This window comes from Thalassophryne amazonica, chromosome 19, assembly GCF_902500255.1.
Source record: "Thalassophryne amazonica chromosome 19, fThaAma1.1, whole genome shotgun sequence".
In the NCBI taxonomy this organism is placed as follows: Eukaryota; Metazoa; Chordata; class Actinopteri; order Batrachoidiformes; family Batrachoididae; genus Thalassophryne; species Thalassophryne amazonica.
The window spans coordinates 28,938,360-28,953,896 of NC_047121.1; the positions used below are offsets into that span (position 1 = coordinate 28,938,360).

At 41.7% G+C, this 15,537-nt stretch overlaps 1 protein-coding gene and 1 long non-coding RNA gene across 2 annotated transcripts in view; both read right to left on the reverse strand.

Annotated features, from left to right (window-relative positions):
• Positions 1 to 2,015: 2,015 nt before the first annotated feature.
• LOC117532094 lies at positions 2,016 to 9,995 on the reverse strand. Its single transcript, XR_004566783.1, has 2 exons — positions 4,105 to 9,995; positions 2,016 to 3,965 (listed from the first exon to the last, which is right to left on the reverse strand). It is a non-coding gene; the product is annotated as an uncharacterized LOC117532094 (long non-coding RNA).
• A 679-nt stretch (positions 9,996 to 10,674) lies between these two features.
• The window catches only part of dact1 (dishevelled-binding antagonist of beta-catenin 1), a 53,385-nt gene continuing 48,522 nt past the window's right edge, over positions 10,675 to 15,537 (reverse strand). The window contains exon 4 of the mRNA XM_034195338.1: positions 10,675 to 13,166. Coding sequence (XP_034051229.1) covers positions 11,008 to 13,166 — 2,159 coding nt within the window. The 3' untranslated portion in view covers positions 10,675 to 11,007. The remainder of the gene's footprint in view (positions 13,167 to 15,537) is intronic.

Sequence of the window (15,537 nt, forward strand, 5' to 3'; positions counted from 1 at the left end):
ATTCACCTTTGTGTTCTATGAACACTTGCAGAGCTAGAATGCAGTCAATGGTTGATTTCTTGGGTGTAAAGCCAAACTGGCCTGGTCACTGAACAGCAATTAGTTGTAACTGAATCCTATTAGAAATTATTCTTTTATTAAATTATTCTAAGTTTCTTTCCTGGCACAGAGAGCAGTGTGATACCCCTGGAACATGTCCTGTATTCCAGTTTGTAGGGATGATGCCCATCTTTCAGGTTGAAACAAAGACTGTTTGCAATTCCAGGAGAATGGCATCTTCACCCCCTGGAGGAAGTCACCCACAACGCTACAGATCTCTGGAGCTTTACCTGTTCTCAGCTGTTTCATGACCTTTGTGAGGTCATGAACATTTCGTGGTTTGCATTTTACTTCAGAATCAGTCACAAGAACACCGAAAATAACAAACATCTCTGTCTTCCACCATAACTACAGTAGGACGAGGTTCAGGTTTGGAGGAACAAAGTACTTTCGTTCCTCTGTAAGCAGGCCAAGGGTCACAAGACCGCAGATGGTGAGTCATCTGATATTTCTCTAACATAAACCTCCTTGTCTCTTCTCAGGGCCATCACAGCTCATTTTCTCAGCTCAATGTACAAACTAGAATTTCCATCAGTTTGTGCACTACTACTCCTCTGGATGGTGTTTAAAGTGTTCTCAGATATGAAACGCCTCCTCCAATGGATACTGGCAAGTCCAATACAGTCCTTACCAACTTTCAAGGTGTAGTTACAGAAGAGCTCCCACAATCCATTTGGCTTCCTAGTTGTGTCCATGCCTGTAAGCCAGAGGTCTCAAACTGGTTCCAGAAAGGGCAAATAGGGTGCAAGCTTTCTGTGCAACCACCCACTGCAGCAGGTGATTTCACTGATTAACATCACTTTGTGCAGGTGGAATCAGTTAATCAGTGATATCACCGGGTGGAGTGGGAGGTTGCACAGAAAGCTTGCACCCTCTTTGCCCTTTCTGGAACCAGTTTGAGACATCTGCTGTAACCCCTTCAGCCAGATTGTGTGCAAATAGCTGAGAAACAATGTTCTTGACAATCAATCTTGAAGTCTGGTCAGATTTAATCTTGGGTACTAAGCAGAACTGAATATTCAGAGAATCCACAAGTCTTTGGACATAATTCACAAACTAGGCACTTCTACAGACCCTATAGTTCTGTGTAAGTCTCCAGCATTTCTCACAAGTACATAGTCAATCTGGCAACCTGCCAGTATTAAATAAAAAAACTATGTCATGTATTTCTCATATTCGTGCTGCGAAGAATTTTGTAATAAAATTTCAGGTATCCCTACAGTGGGTCGTACCATTGTGGAACTGTCTCACTGTTGTCGCTGCAATGACTTATTTGAGTCTATAGTTATTAGATTAGATTAGATAGAACTTTATTGATCCCTTGGGAAGACTCCCTCGGAGAAACTGAGGTTCCAGCAGCATTGTATAGCAGCACACAGGGTTAGAAGCATGGAGTATCAACAGTGAAAGTAAAAAAGAAAAACAGTTTGCAAATGTAAATATAAATACACAATATAAATACCAGACATATTGATCAATACTGGTTTACTGGCTACTACTGTTCCTCTCATTCCTGTGCTCTGTCTTCCTGTTACTCCTCCTCCCCGAGTGAGGAGTTGTACAGTCTGATGGCCTGAGGGACAAAGGATTTGTTCAGTCTGTTGGTCCTGCACTTGGGAAGGAGCAGTCTGTGGCTGAAGAGGCTCCTCTGGTTGCTGATGACAGTGTGCAGAGGGTGACATATTTGGAGATTTGTTTTCTATACCTGTTTAATATAGTTAAGGGTCACAGCGGAGTTGGAGTCTATCCCAGCAGTCATTGGGCTTTTAAGAAGCGGGCACACCAGTGATGAGATGCAGATAACTTTGACAGTCAGCACATTGTGTATTAACACAGTAATTAGTAATTATCTTGTGACTTAGCGGGCTGGTTATTAATGGATGCTAACTGGGACAAAACCGGCACAGTTCAGGGCCGTCAGTATTTAGGTTTTAATGTCAAAAGAAGCAGATGAGCCCATATTAATAATGACACATGGAGACATTCAGCGTTCACATTTAATGAAGCATAAAAAGGCAAAGCACCGGCATCAAGTACACATACATATATCATTATTATCCCAGACGCAAATATCAGTAACAGTACTTTACAGTTGCATACTGTGTCAGTACCACTGGATCACTGGAAGGTAGTTTGTCCACAAGTTCTGAAGCAACTAATCTGACTTTTGGTTGTTACAAACTGGAGTCTAAAGTTTACAAAAACTGACTCAACACCAGAGATATCACAAGGCATTTGGAAATTTCAAGTAGCTGTTTAATAGAAATAAAAGACAACAACTTTGAAGTAGATTCCCATGGCTTCTTAAAGCTCTGCAACAGATATTTATATGAGGAGCACAAACACAATGGACCATAATAAATGAGTTGAAAACATTTCCATCTGCATATATGGACTTCATGCAAGAACATTATCGTAAACCACGCTGAAAATTCTCATATGTTTTTAGAATGATGGGCTTGTACGAATGGTTCACACCACATTCAGCCCACATTCTAATCCAATTACATTTTTTCCGCAAATCTGATTGGTTAATCATGTGAGATTTCAGACCATAAAATATCGCGTGGACGGTGGCAAAATATTAAAACTGTTTTACATTTGATGTGTTACTCCGCCCCGACCGTGTTGCTCTCAGGTGACAACAATGATGCAACCCCAGAGCAACAGAAACTAGTGCAGGGACGGCGATGCCGAAATGTGTGGGTTTGATGGATGTAACTGGATTGATTGATGGATTTGCCGTGGATTTAACTCAATGCAGCTGGTGAGATGGAGAAATCTGTGGGTCTGCTCACAGAAGCTCCAGTTTGGCATGAAGACAATGTTGCGACAGCAAGCTTCGATAAGCCGACCACACCCTTTCACAACGATTCACCGACTGAATTACTTACAGAGAAATAAACCGTGAAAACGATGGAATTGGATTAGAATGGGAACAACCCTGTTGTATTTGATGACTTGCGGATGTTCATGCTGGACGATTTGGCTGGCTGATTTACATCCAGGGAGAATTCACACTTAATTTACACAATTCTTTGGATTTACGAGCATTTTCTGAATCTGGTGTGACCCACTCCTACAAAGCCATCGCACTAAAACTCAATTTGCGACCGTAAAATCCAGCATGAACGTCTGCAAATCATCAGACACAACAGGGTTATTCCCTAATTCACCAAAAATTAAATAATGCCCCGAAAATATCAAATAAGGCTACATTCCCCGTCCATATATGTCAGAGGACACTGGGATTTTTCATAGAGGAAATTTAGTAACCAGAGACTGATGTCCCGCTGCTGTTCATTTCTAAACAGAGATCAGTCGGATTACTCTGAAATGCAGTCAGTTACTGAATACAAAACACATTTGGAATCATTTGGATTATTTGTAATCTCTAATACATTTTTAGCACTTCGTATTAAAAATGTACACAAACATAAATATTTGTTTTAAATATTTTATATTTTTCGTATTAAGTGCTAATAACAGATTAGAATCCAAAATATTCCAAATGTATTGTATAATGTATTGTATATATTGTAAGTAATCTGACCCAACTTTTATTTTTATATAAACAATGTATATGCACAAAACACACACACACACGTGTTCCACCACATTAACAGGAATTTATCAAAGAAGAATGGAGCAACCTCACATATATTTCACACGATGTGTACACACATTTTCGAGAGCAAGTTGAGCCTGATATCGTGACGTGGAAATTAAAAATAAAGTGGACGGAAATGAACAGAAAACAAAGCAGCCTATGTCACACAGCTTGCAATTGCACACACGTTTATATTAATGGTAATTAATGGAATTAATATGTACAGTTTACTATTAACAAAGTGCATTGTAAATAACTGAGTGTGTGATTAATTTGCATCAGCCCTCTTATTAATATCACTTATTGATTTGTTTCTGACTGACGCTGCCAGAGCCGCATGCTCGCATAGTCCCCTTGGTTTCAAAGTTAAGTGTGTATGAATGTTACAAAGATACCTAAAGTACACTTAATATGATTTTGATCAAATTTCACAGTTATATTGGACTGACAGTTAGGAATAATTGATTTGATATTGGTTAGGAATGGTTAATGATCAGGTCAGAAGTCAAGGTTCAATTTCCAGTATCCACACTAACATATAGGAAAACAGGTACTTTTATGAAAATTAATTCAGATACTTTATTTTACACTGTGAGCTATGTGATGTGATAACATGGGACCAGCAGTAGATGCAGAGAAGTTTATATGCAAATGTTTACTTGAAGTGTGGGAGTGGGAAGCCAGCCCATGCACATGCGTACAACTTCACAAAGTTTGAGATTCATAAATGAAAACCACTCATATGCACAGCTTTGGAACTCTGAGTCTGGTGGAAGAACGTGTCTGCACATTTCTGTCTTTGTGCACCAACAGTACTGCCGTATTTTCTGGAGTCTAAGTCACACCTGTCAAATACTGCATTGTGAAGAGGAAAATATCTATATAAATTGCGCAGGAGTGTGAGACTGTAGGTGGACCTCCCTTTGTAATGCAGCGTTTCCCTGGGTGCAGGTTAACCAACAGACAGGAACTCACTGTAACACGTGCACACCACAGACTGTGCTGTTGCTTAACATAAGGACTTTTAAATTGCAAAAATAAGCAAGATGAACAAATAAATGTGCATTGTGCCACACATGGGATGTTATCCGATGCAGCTTGGACAACAGAAAACATCAAATGGACAGGGACTGCTGGCACACAGCAACATGGAGAATAAAGAGTGGATTTATGTAGAAAGCCCTGGAAACACCACAGCTTGTTGCATGTAACATAAGGACTGTTAAATTCCAAAAATAAACAAGTTGGACAAATAAGCATCCATTGAACAACATATTGGATGCTATTTGATGCTCTTTGTACATGTATTGCTGGCCCACAGAGACACTAAACGTGAGTCCATTTGATTTTTTTTTTTTTAGTGAGCTCTTTATTTTTGGATTTATTCTTTTATTATTGGAGCTTATTTTGTTTAGCGCTTTGATTCCTGGGAATAATAATAATAATAATAATAATAATAATAATAATGGCGTATAAGTCACAGGACCTCCCAAACTAGTAAAAACAAGCTGTGATTTTATTCTGGAAAATCCGGTTGAAGTAATTCTACACAGAGCTTCATAAATGTTGCTGGGTGCTTTTTCGACATTAGTATTACGAAGTTTTGAAAGCACTGCAGATTTTAATCCTCACTACAGCTTTCTTAATGATATATTCACTAAAATGTTGTAATCAGAATATAGTGCCTGTGTCATCGTGCTGGATGATTCAGCTCAGCTTTTAGATAGTTTCTGTAAGTAGATTGCAAGAGCAGGGACACAAGTGTAAGTTTATTTTTTGCCTGTCAGCCCATCTTATTTTAAATAAAAGTTAACTTCTCAAATGAATAAACAGTCAAGCAGCTTTTGCTGCCATCTAGTGGGCGGAGTGGGTATTTCAAAGCTTCTGATACACTTCCTACTTGAAACCCAAATTCAGTAAAGATGGTATTTATAAATATCAGAAATGCATGATTTTTTTGGCATGCAGATCTTTCAACTCCCAGTATTAATGTACAAAAAATTCAATTTTTAGAGTTTTACAGTTCTTGAGTTTTAGCACGCAGAAACATGTACTGCTGTACGTACAGCCCAAAGGACAGCACTTTGTCTTGACAAGCACAACATTCAGTTGTGAATAATGCAAGTTTTTAATGAGCCTCAGGCAGTTAATAATATTTGGAATAGACATCCTTTCGACTGAACTGGAGATTCAGTGAAGACATGGAGGCCAAGCTTTGAAACAAGGGATCTGCAACGGTTGTACATCTGCTACATTCCAGCTATCACAGCTCCTCAACTGACAACTTTTAAAAGCAGTGTAGCAGCTATGAAATTTGAGATAGTTTAGTTCTATCAAGATAATAAAAGCCACGTGGCCTCTGTGTACGTGTATGTGTGAGTGCGCATAGCTTTGATCACAGAAAAACTGAGAGTGAACATTTGCCGTTTGGTGTGTTTATGTATTTTGGGTCAAGGTTGAACACTGCCAAAACGGAACATTGATAGGACTGATATTTTTGGAGAAACTATGGATATTTGTTAACAACACTGAACAATAGACATTGATAATTACATTCTGGACTCAAACGCCATTCCAGCAGGGGGCGGTAAATCATCTAAAGTTTAAACACAAAGTAGCCTCTGTGTATGTGTACCTTAGAATAAGGAGAAACGGGGGAGACTTGACATTTGCTATTTGGTATGTTTATGTATTTTGGGTCAAGAATGAATGCCATCAAAAGGGATAGTTGATAAGATGAATATTTTTGCAGAAATTATGGCTATTATGTAACAACAATGAACAATGGACATTGATAATTACATTCTGGACTCACATGCCATTCCAAATCATTACAGAAACTTTTCTTAATTTATTATCACCCTTGAAAAATGTTGGCTACCTATTTTATAAACACTACCCAATCTAGAGCCCGTGGATCCCCACGAGCAACGCGCTAGTTTCATTTAATAACTTTCCTGACAACAATCTGTCCTGAGTACCCCATGCCCCTTTTGTCAGCGAAATTGCATTTGAATTTGTTCAGTACTTTGTGATATTTTGCCCACAGACAGATGGGGTGCTCACACAGTCTGTATCTGCACTTCAGAGCTGCAGTGTTTCCCAGCGAAAATAAATGAGTACGTACGTAAATGTGCCTCCAACGTGCCTGTTGGAGCCAACACACACAAAACAAACTGGACCCACTTGACAACAGCTGTTCCGCACAGCCTGTAAAAACGTTTCAGGCATGTTGACCTTGGATTTAACCTTCAAAGGCTCACAGTGTCACTATTACTGCGACAACAGCAGTGGATTTTAAAGAGACAACCCAGATCTGGTGTTTAAGTCTTACCTAATCTGTACCTCAGGTCCAGTCTACCTCATCTCTCCCCATCATCCAAAACATAATGAGAAAATATATTAGGACATAAATAACTTTCATCAAAAAATTTTAACACTAAGAGAATCAGATTTTAAGCATGCCATACTGGGGCGCTACACCAAACCAAACTGCAGCATTATATGATAATAAATAGAAAACAACTCCACGTTAAAAGCAACAGAACAACAGGCACCGTCTGTTTGTCTCAAAGTGCAGCAAATAAAAGAGATCCCTGCAGCACGAGTTGACCCTAAACCCAAAGCAGGAATCTCTGAGGAACAATCTTTACTACCTTCTAAAGAACCCTCAGCAACCACCTGGGAAAACTTTCCAAAAACCTTCAGAAAAATCGTATGTAAGCCCCACCTTCACCAGAGGTCAGGGAACAAACTCTTCTCAGTTCGTACAACAATCAGGTTTAGTCCTCTGGTCTAGGCACTTAGGCAGGAAGTGAGGGAGACAAAGGACAATTTGAGTGGCCGAACCACAACTCCAAACCAAACTTTTACTTTTCTACATTCCGTGCTGCACGTGCTCTGAACCTATACAGTACTGGGTCGCTTACAGAAACAGAACCATGTATTGAATCCATGTGGAACTCGCCCTTGATTTCAAACTACAGTATGGTGTATCCATTTGGCATCATGTCATCAGTGTTGTGGGCTGTGATGATCAACAACAACGTCACACACCTGTTGTGTGGTCAGTGGCCTCAGAATGGTGCTTTCACAGCATAAACCAAACACATCCTCAGCTTTCGAAGTTCAGAATCAAACTGACAAGGTTCTGTAAGAGGTCCAACAACTTTAAAAGTCCACGCCATTCAAGTGGGTTCGCTTTTTACAACATAACCACCTTAGTTGCTAGTTTACAAACAAAAAATTATCACTATAATGATTATGATCAAGTTTTTTGTGAATCTGTTGTTTCAGAATTTGTTTCTTTTCACTATTCTGTAAATTGAATACAATCAAAGACATCATCTTACACTCTGGGAAACTGTCACAGCCATTATTTGCTCCTTTCTAATATTTTACAGACTAAATGATGAACAGAAATATTGAAAAATGAACAGTAGAAATAATTGCTAATCACAGATCTACTGAAATTAAACTCTTTCTGATGCCTCCATGATTCTGTTTGGAAAATGGAGATTTTTTGGGACCTGACCACACTTGATTTTCAGACCTACACAATGGGCTCACGAGTTAGACCCCGTTACACAGGGACAGAGTCCATTCTGTGTCCCTTGTGTGAGCAGGAAATTACGGAGAACGCGACAGGATGGCGTAGAAATGCACAGCGCACACCAGGACCTTACAAGGCATGCTCAATAGTTGTGCACTACACACCATAGTCTCCATGAAGTATGGAGCTGCACCTGACAAATGCAGAAGAGTCTCCAAGACTGGAGGATGTTCAAATAGTGCACAGACCACATCATCACTGAATAATTGAGGCTGTGTGCTGCAATTTTAATGAATAAAGTTCATATTATAAAGCACAAAATAAGTTCCTTGTCAGCTGATGTCCGCGTAGTTCTTCAAAAAGTTTTGTGTGTGTTCAAAACTGAGCGGAGATCAGTCGGATAGCTGTGTCTTCTACTTTTCCTATGGTTGATGGTTCATTCTGAGCTCCTGAAGGTTTCAGTGTCAATTCGGCACAAGCAGACACGCAGCTCGACTGTTACCGAAAGCACACATTAGGTCAGACGCGTTGGATTTGCTGCTGCTGAAGTAATCTGCACCACGATTATTGTTATGATGACAACCTGTAGCACTAACAAACTAAAAACCTGTCACCATGGAAGACAAAACCAGCTAAATATTAAATGAATCCTTTCTCTATATTTCTGTACAGTGTACTTTCAGTTTGGATTCATCTTGTGTGTGTGTGTTTTTTTAACTACGATGCGCCTGACAGCACCTGCATGAAAACACCTCGTGTGGAACATTTTAATATGTAATTACTGAGGGTACATTAAGTTCATTCTGGACTCACCACAGCTTTTTTCCATTATTTTTTATAATCCAGAGGTTTTTTTTTTTAATCATTTCAGAGCTCTGTGTGGCATCCGGTTGAAAGAAGACAAAGTATGTTTTCTGAACCGGACAGCAGTCATGTGATGTTTTTTTATTCAGTCCCTGCAATGGTTTTTAAAAAATCTGTTAGTATTTTTTTGTGGTTGTCAGTTGTTTTTCAGCTGTAAAAAGTCCAGTGAAAGTTGTTAATTATTTAGTGATGTCATTTTTCTGTCAATTTAGCTGGTGCTGCCCACTTGAATGACTTTGACAGTCTCGCATGCACACAAGATAAATCCAAACTGAAGAGTATGGAAAATGAATCTTTTAATATTTAGCTAATTTTCTCTGCCCTCTCTCACTCTCGGAGAGCGCACGTACAGTGAGGAAATATGACGTCATGCTTTTAGACCACGGCAAACAGCTCAAATCCAGCATATATGTAAAAAATAAAAGTGGCAGATGTCTGTGGAAATGTGACAATCTGTAGCGCCCCAATCCATGGGAGACAATAGCGCCACACAAGGGACACTGAAGCAATTACACAAGAAGTTGTTTTTGTACCCTTCTATGAAGCAATTACACATGAAGTTGTTTTTGTGCCCTTCTATGTCTCAGCAAAGTTTTCAAATGCACAAGGGACTCACAAATGATGTCTTCCTGTGTAACGGGGCCCTCAGAGGACATAGGTGCTTAGTATGAAAGCCATTAGGTGGAAATTGGTAAAACAAACAAACAAACAAACAAAAATCACCTGGGTTGTGCTGGGTAAAAGATAAGGCCCTTCATGTTTCCTGTTGTGTGGGCTGCTGAAGAGGAGGTACTGCTGGCCCACCACCACCAGAGGGCACCCTGCCTGGAGTGCGGGCTCCAGGCACCAGAGGGCGCTGCCGCCTCACAGGAGCAGCCGGGGTGACAGCTGACACTCATCACCTGTGACAGCTGTCACCACTCATCTGATCTGCATCGGTATATCAGCAAGACGTCATCTCCACCTCTTTGCCGAGATATCGTTCTACCTGAAAGGTAATATCCTCAGCCTGACTGCTTGATAGAAAGCCTTTTTGTTGTGATTTTTGTGAGTGATAACAGACTTTTTCTCCAACGAGAGGTGGAGGTAGCTTCCCTGCCGTGCAGATTGCTGGGTGCAGACGCACCCACGTTTAATTGTGTTTTTGTTCCTCGCCAGCAGTACCAGGTCCGACACGCGGAGGCAGTGGCCACCTGGGAGTTCGGGACTTGGCGGCTCCAGTATTCCCGGGGTCTGGTGGCGGAGGAAATCGTGTGGTTCCGGTTCTGCTTTGGACAGGCGTCTCCTATCTTCGAGCCTGCCCACACGACACCTTGTAATTTGACCTTTGATCTATTGTGGAATCTGTTGTGTTTGTTGTGCACGTTCGCAACAGTAAAGTGTTGTTATTTGACCTATTCTATTGTCCGTTCATTTGCGCCCCCTGTTGTGGGTCCGTGTACTTACACTTTCCCAACAGTTTCCTATGGAAAGCAGAGGTGATCATCTTCTATGTGCTTGAACTAAAACAAGAAAAATAATGTAATTCAACCAGGAATAAAATAAGATATGAAGTGATGATTACTCGAATCATTTCCTTAATATGTGTTGAAATGTGTTATTTTCTGAGTCCTTGTTAGTCAGATGGGAAAAACACCACATGTTTTTATAGAGATGAATGAGCGGTTTGGATGAGGAGTTAGTTTTGGGGTAAAGAGGCACTGAGTTGGCGGAAAGAAACAAACCCTCCTCATACAGCACCTATCCTCCCACAACTCTCTCTGTTCTCACTACTAGGTTGGTTTCACAGTTGGGTTACAGGTTCAGGCACACTGGAAGTGCACAGGTACAACACCCCAACAAACACCACTGTGGACATGTTTCACTGGCTGCAGGAGCCCACTCACACAGTGGTCATGAGTTTAAGTGAACCCGTCCTGAACCTGAGGATCTTCTTCTTCAAGTTGTGAGAGGCTTTAATTTTGACATAGGCCTTCCCCTGATGCGGGGTCATCTCCTGCCCCACTGCCCTGCTCCACCCCCTAGCCATCCCACTTGCACCTCCTCCGCTCTCCTCTGAGTCGCTTGTTGTGGTCTTGTCTTCAAACTCCTCACTGGACTCGCTGTCTCCAAAGCAGTTGGTGGTGTAGTTGGACTGCTCATCCTCGCTCGTGTCCATGATGGTGGAGTGAAAGAGGGAGGCGCACTCTGCAGAATACTCAGAGTCACTTCCAGCCAAATAGGAATATGGACTTCGGTAGTGCTCACCACCAGAGGGCAGGAAGTCCACGGCTGCTGCTTGTCCCGGCAGTTCCTTTCTGTGATGATGCTGACTGCGCCTGAATGACTCATCACATGGAACCTCCATTATTGCACTTAGCCTCTGGTAAGCATTTCGTTTGTACTTAGATTTGGTGACAACAACAATGGGGTCACCTCTGTGGTGATGATGGCGATGATGGTGATGGTGGTGATTACCACTGTGGTACTGGTGGTATCGATGGTGATGTTTCCTGGATACTCTTGACCGCACATTGCACAGTGTTGATGTGGCATGTTTATCCAGGATTTTGCATTCCTGCAGGTATTTCATTCTGGAGGAGGACAAGCCAGCTTCACTGTCACTACCAGATACTTTCTTGGAGATGTTAAGTTTAGCAGAATTTTCACACTCTGATAGTTGTGACTTTTTAGAACTGGACCTGTGAGTGGACTTCTCACCTTTTCTCTGTGACGATGCTTCATCATGTTCAGATGCTCGGCTCAACTTTGTTGACATGGTGCTCTTCACCTTGATCATCTGGACGTTCTTGGTGCCACCCTTGCGATGTTTGGTATTCTGCCGCTGACTGGGGATGTACTTAGCTTTAACGTTCTGACTTCTGCTTGCTATTTCTCTTCCTGTTCCTTCATCCGGACTCTGGGACGATGACCCCACACTGAGAAACTCCAAAAGAGATCTATCACCTTTCTGGGTTTTGTCAGTTTGAAGAGGTTTGGGGCTGCTTTGGGGAGTAACAGGATGGGTCTTGACAGTTGGAGACTTACGGGCAAGTTCATGGTCTAGATGGTACGACGACTGGTTTGTGTCTTTAGGAGAGAAGTTAATTTTGGGGCTTCCCAGCTCTCTGGGATCTCTAGGTATCATTGCTGATGGAGAAATGTGACCTTTGTTAGAACCAGATGAGCTTTTTGTTTCCAGCAAATTGCTAGTACCAGTATCAATGTCTTTGTTGTTGAAAGAGCAGCCATTGCTTCGATTGGAACTGTTCTCACGAGAGTCACTCCCATTAACTTTGAAGCTGGTTTCCACTACATCCATACTGCCACTGCAGAAGTTCATTTGCATCTCCCGATCCACAGCTTTACTTTCAACAGACCACTGTCTCTGAGGAGACGTGGTTGCACCACCTTCTACAGATGCTCCTCCAGCCAACCAGCAGGGTTTGAGCTCAGGACCCCTCAAGGTACCTACAGAGTTCGCAGAACTAAGTCCACACACCTGCCTCACACAGAAACTAGCCTGCTTCAGGATGCTTTTTGAAGGGTCTGTACTGATGCTGGTCCTGGGTCTGTTGGCCCTGACAGTCTGAGCCTTCCTTTGCAGCAGGCTGTAGATGTAGTTGTCTAAATGCTTATGGGAAGGACTCTGCAACAAAACAGAGGATGAAGAAGCCAGCCAAGAGGAGCTCTGAGCAACAAAAGGAGCTGAAACAGGAGGAGAAAGAGAGATTTCTGGTTTGACTCCCTCAGCAACCACTTCTTTGCGCTTCAAAAGGCTTTTGTCTCGGCCAAGACTTTCATGACCTCCATGACCACCTTGACCCAACATCTGCAGACTCTGGACAGCCACTGCATGCAGTGGACTTGGGTACCGGTAGACTTCACTACCATTCCGGACCAAAAGGTCAGTGTGGTACTTAGGCTGGGAGTCACAGAGGGATGGGAAATCCTGGGTGGGTGGATGGGGAGCTGAGAGGGAGCAATGGACTGTACCAGTAGACAGATCATCACAAAGTCCTCCAACCAAACCATTGCATTCCAAACAGCTGGCCAGCTCATCTGGAGATAGAAACAGGAGAGAGGGGAATGAGGTCATATAAACCCGTTCAAGGCAGATGAAAATGCATAACAAAAGAAAAATAAGTATAGTCCCTCCCAAACGTATTGAAATGACAAGGCCAGTTCCTTTGTTTGTCCAGATAATGAAGACGTTTTGTTTACGATCAAGAGTGTGACATAGTTTAGAATGTCTGCATTTATTTCCTGTTAGACATGTAAATGTGTTAAAACATATATAGAACAATACACCGTTTACCACCATCAGATCACTCAAACCCAAATGTCTTCCATACACAGTAAAACTAAATGAACTGGTCTTGTCAGGCCAATGCTTTCGGAAGGGACTGCCTTTCATCTAAGGTAGAGAAAAATCCAGCTTACTAATTGTGTCTAAATTAAAAATGTTAACATTTCCTTAATGGGTAATAATTTACTTGCATTACAGTACTCCCTAATATTAACAACTGTTCAAACCAACCAGTTTCCCAGCAACGCAATTATGACTAAATGGTCTATTGAATGTGGAAAGAGCCTTTTTGGTTACACCACAGATAACAATTTAAAAGTCCAAGGATCTTGTGAAGAGTGTGCTTTTAGAAAAGAACGAACCACTAAAACATCACTAAAAGCAAATATATAACAGTTGTGGGAGCTATGACAAAAATCCATATCACAATATATTTTAGACACCTGGTAACATGCCTGTATAACAGTATTTCTTTGCAAACATTCAAACTGCTCATTTTCAGGTTTCTATGTCCCTTTCTATTGTCATGTTCCAAATATATTGCAGTATCACCACATCATACATATACAGTGCTTTAAAAAGGTTTGTGAACCCTAGACTTTTTACACATTTTAAATTTTATAATTTCTTTACATAATTTTTTTAAAATTATGCCCTCCAAATTCATAATGAGAACAGATCTCTACAACAGAGGTCTCAAACTGATTCCAGAAATGGCCAATAGTGTGCAGGCTTTCTTTGCAACCACCCACTTCACCAGGTGATTTCACTGATTAACATCACTTTGAGCAGATGGAAATAAATGGTAAATGGACTGCATTTATATAGCGCTTTTCCATCTGCATCAGACACTCAAAGCGCTTTACAATAATGCCTCACATTCACTCCGATGTGAGGGTGCTGCTATACAAGGTACTCACTACACACCGGGAGCAACTAGGGGATTAAGGACCTTGCCCAAGAGCCCTAAGTGATTTTCCAGTCAGGCTGGGATTTGAACAGAGGATCCTCTGGTCTCAAGCCCAACGCTTAACAACTAGACCATCACCTCCCCTAATGGAGGTGACTGGAATCACCCAGTCACCCAGACAACTCTGAAGGAGTTCCACTGGAGTGACTGAGCATAGTGCACCTTTTGTCTGATGCATCACCAGTTATTCAGCTTCATTGTGGAGTGGAACTGAGAAGTTTCTTAAAAAGGCAACTCTGGGAGCATCCGCTGGCACCTCACTTTGCCGCATCCATAACATCATGAAACCATATTGGGTCCTGGATGGCACCCACCCAGGCAGACATCCAGACATCTCTAAAAGCACCATCTTTTCGCTACAACCAGGTAAAACGTGGGCATCCTCAGGGACGTCTCCAGCCACTGGGGTCAACCACCTGCACAAGCACCTGCCTGCTGGATCACCCAAAGAGAAATGTGCCACATGGCCAAAATGTCAAAGTTGACACTCCCTCACAATGCAAGTGGTCCTCCTCATCTAAGTCTCTCTTAAGACCCAGTCACACGGCACTTAACGAAGGGTGAGGAAGCCCTGATGAAACAAGAAATCTGGACTTTCGTTGACTATCGTTGGCATCGTTTAACCTTCGCGCAGCTTCGTTCCTGCAGCGGGCGCTACGTCAGGATTTTTAAACTGTTGAAAAATTTGAACAAAGGGCAACGAAAACCTTAATTCGTCTGTGTCTCGTTTTGCTGTCGTTCTTGACGTTTTTTAATCATTTTAGTTTTTGTAACGTTATTGTTTAATTTGACTTCGTTGGAGCAGCTGAATGTTTTCACACAGTGCAGAAGCCGGTTTGTGAGCGCTGACGCTGCTGCTGCTTCATGTACCGTTGGAAATTACAGGACAAACTCAGCCTGCTTGCTTGGATTTTTTTTCATCTGTGTGTGTGTGTGGGGGGGGGGGGGCAGCTTCAATGGGCTCAGGCACCTTAAATAGGCCAGAATTAATCTTTTGTGTGGATATAATTAATTATTTTGCCACAAGCAACTGTTGAATTTGAAACAATAAAAAGTTGTGTAATTTCCGACGGTACTTGAATGCAGCAGCAGCTGCATGCGCTTATTATTTTGTATTAAATATAACAATATGAGTGTAGGAATGATAATCCAGT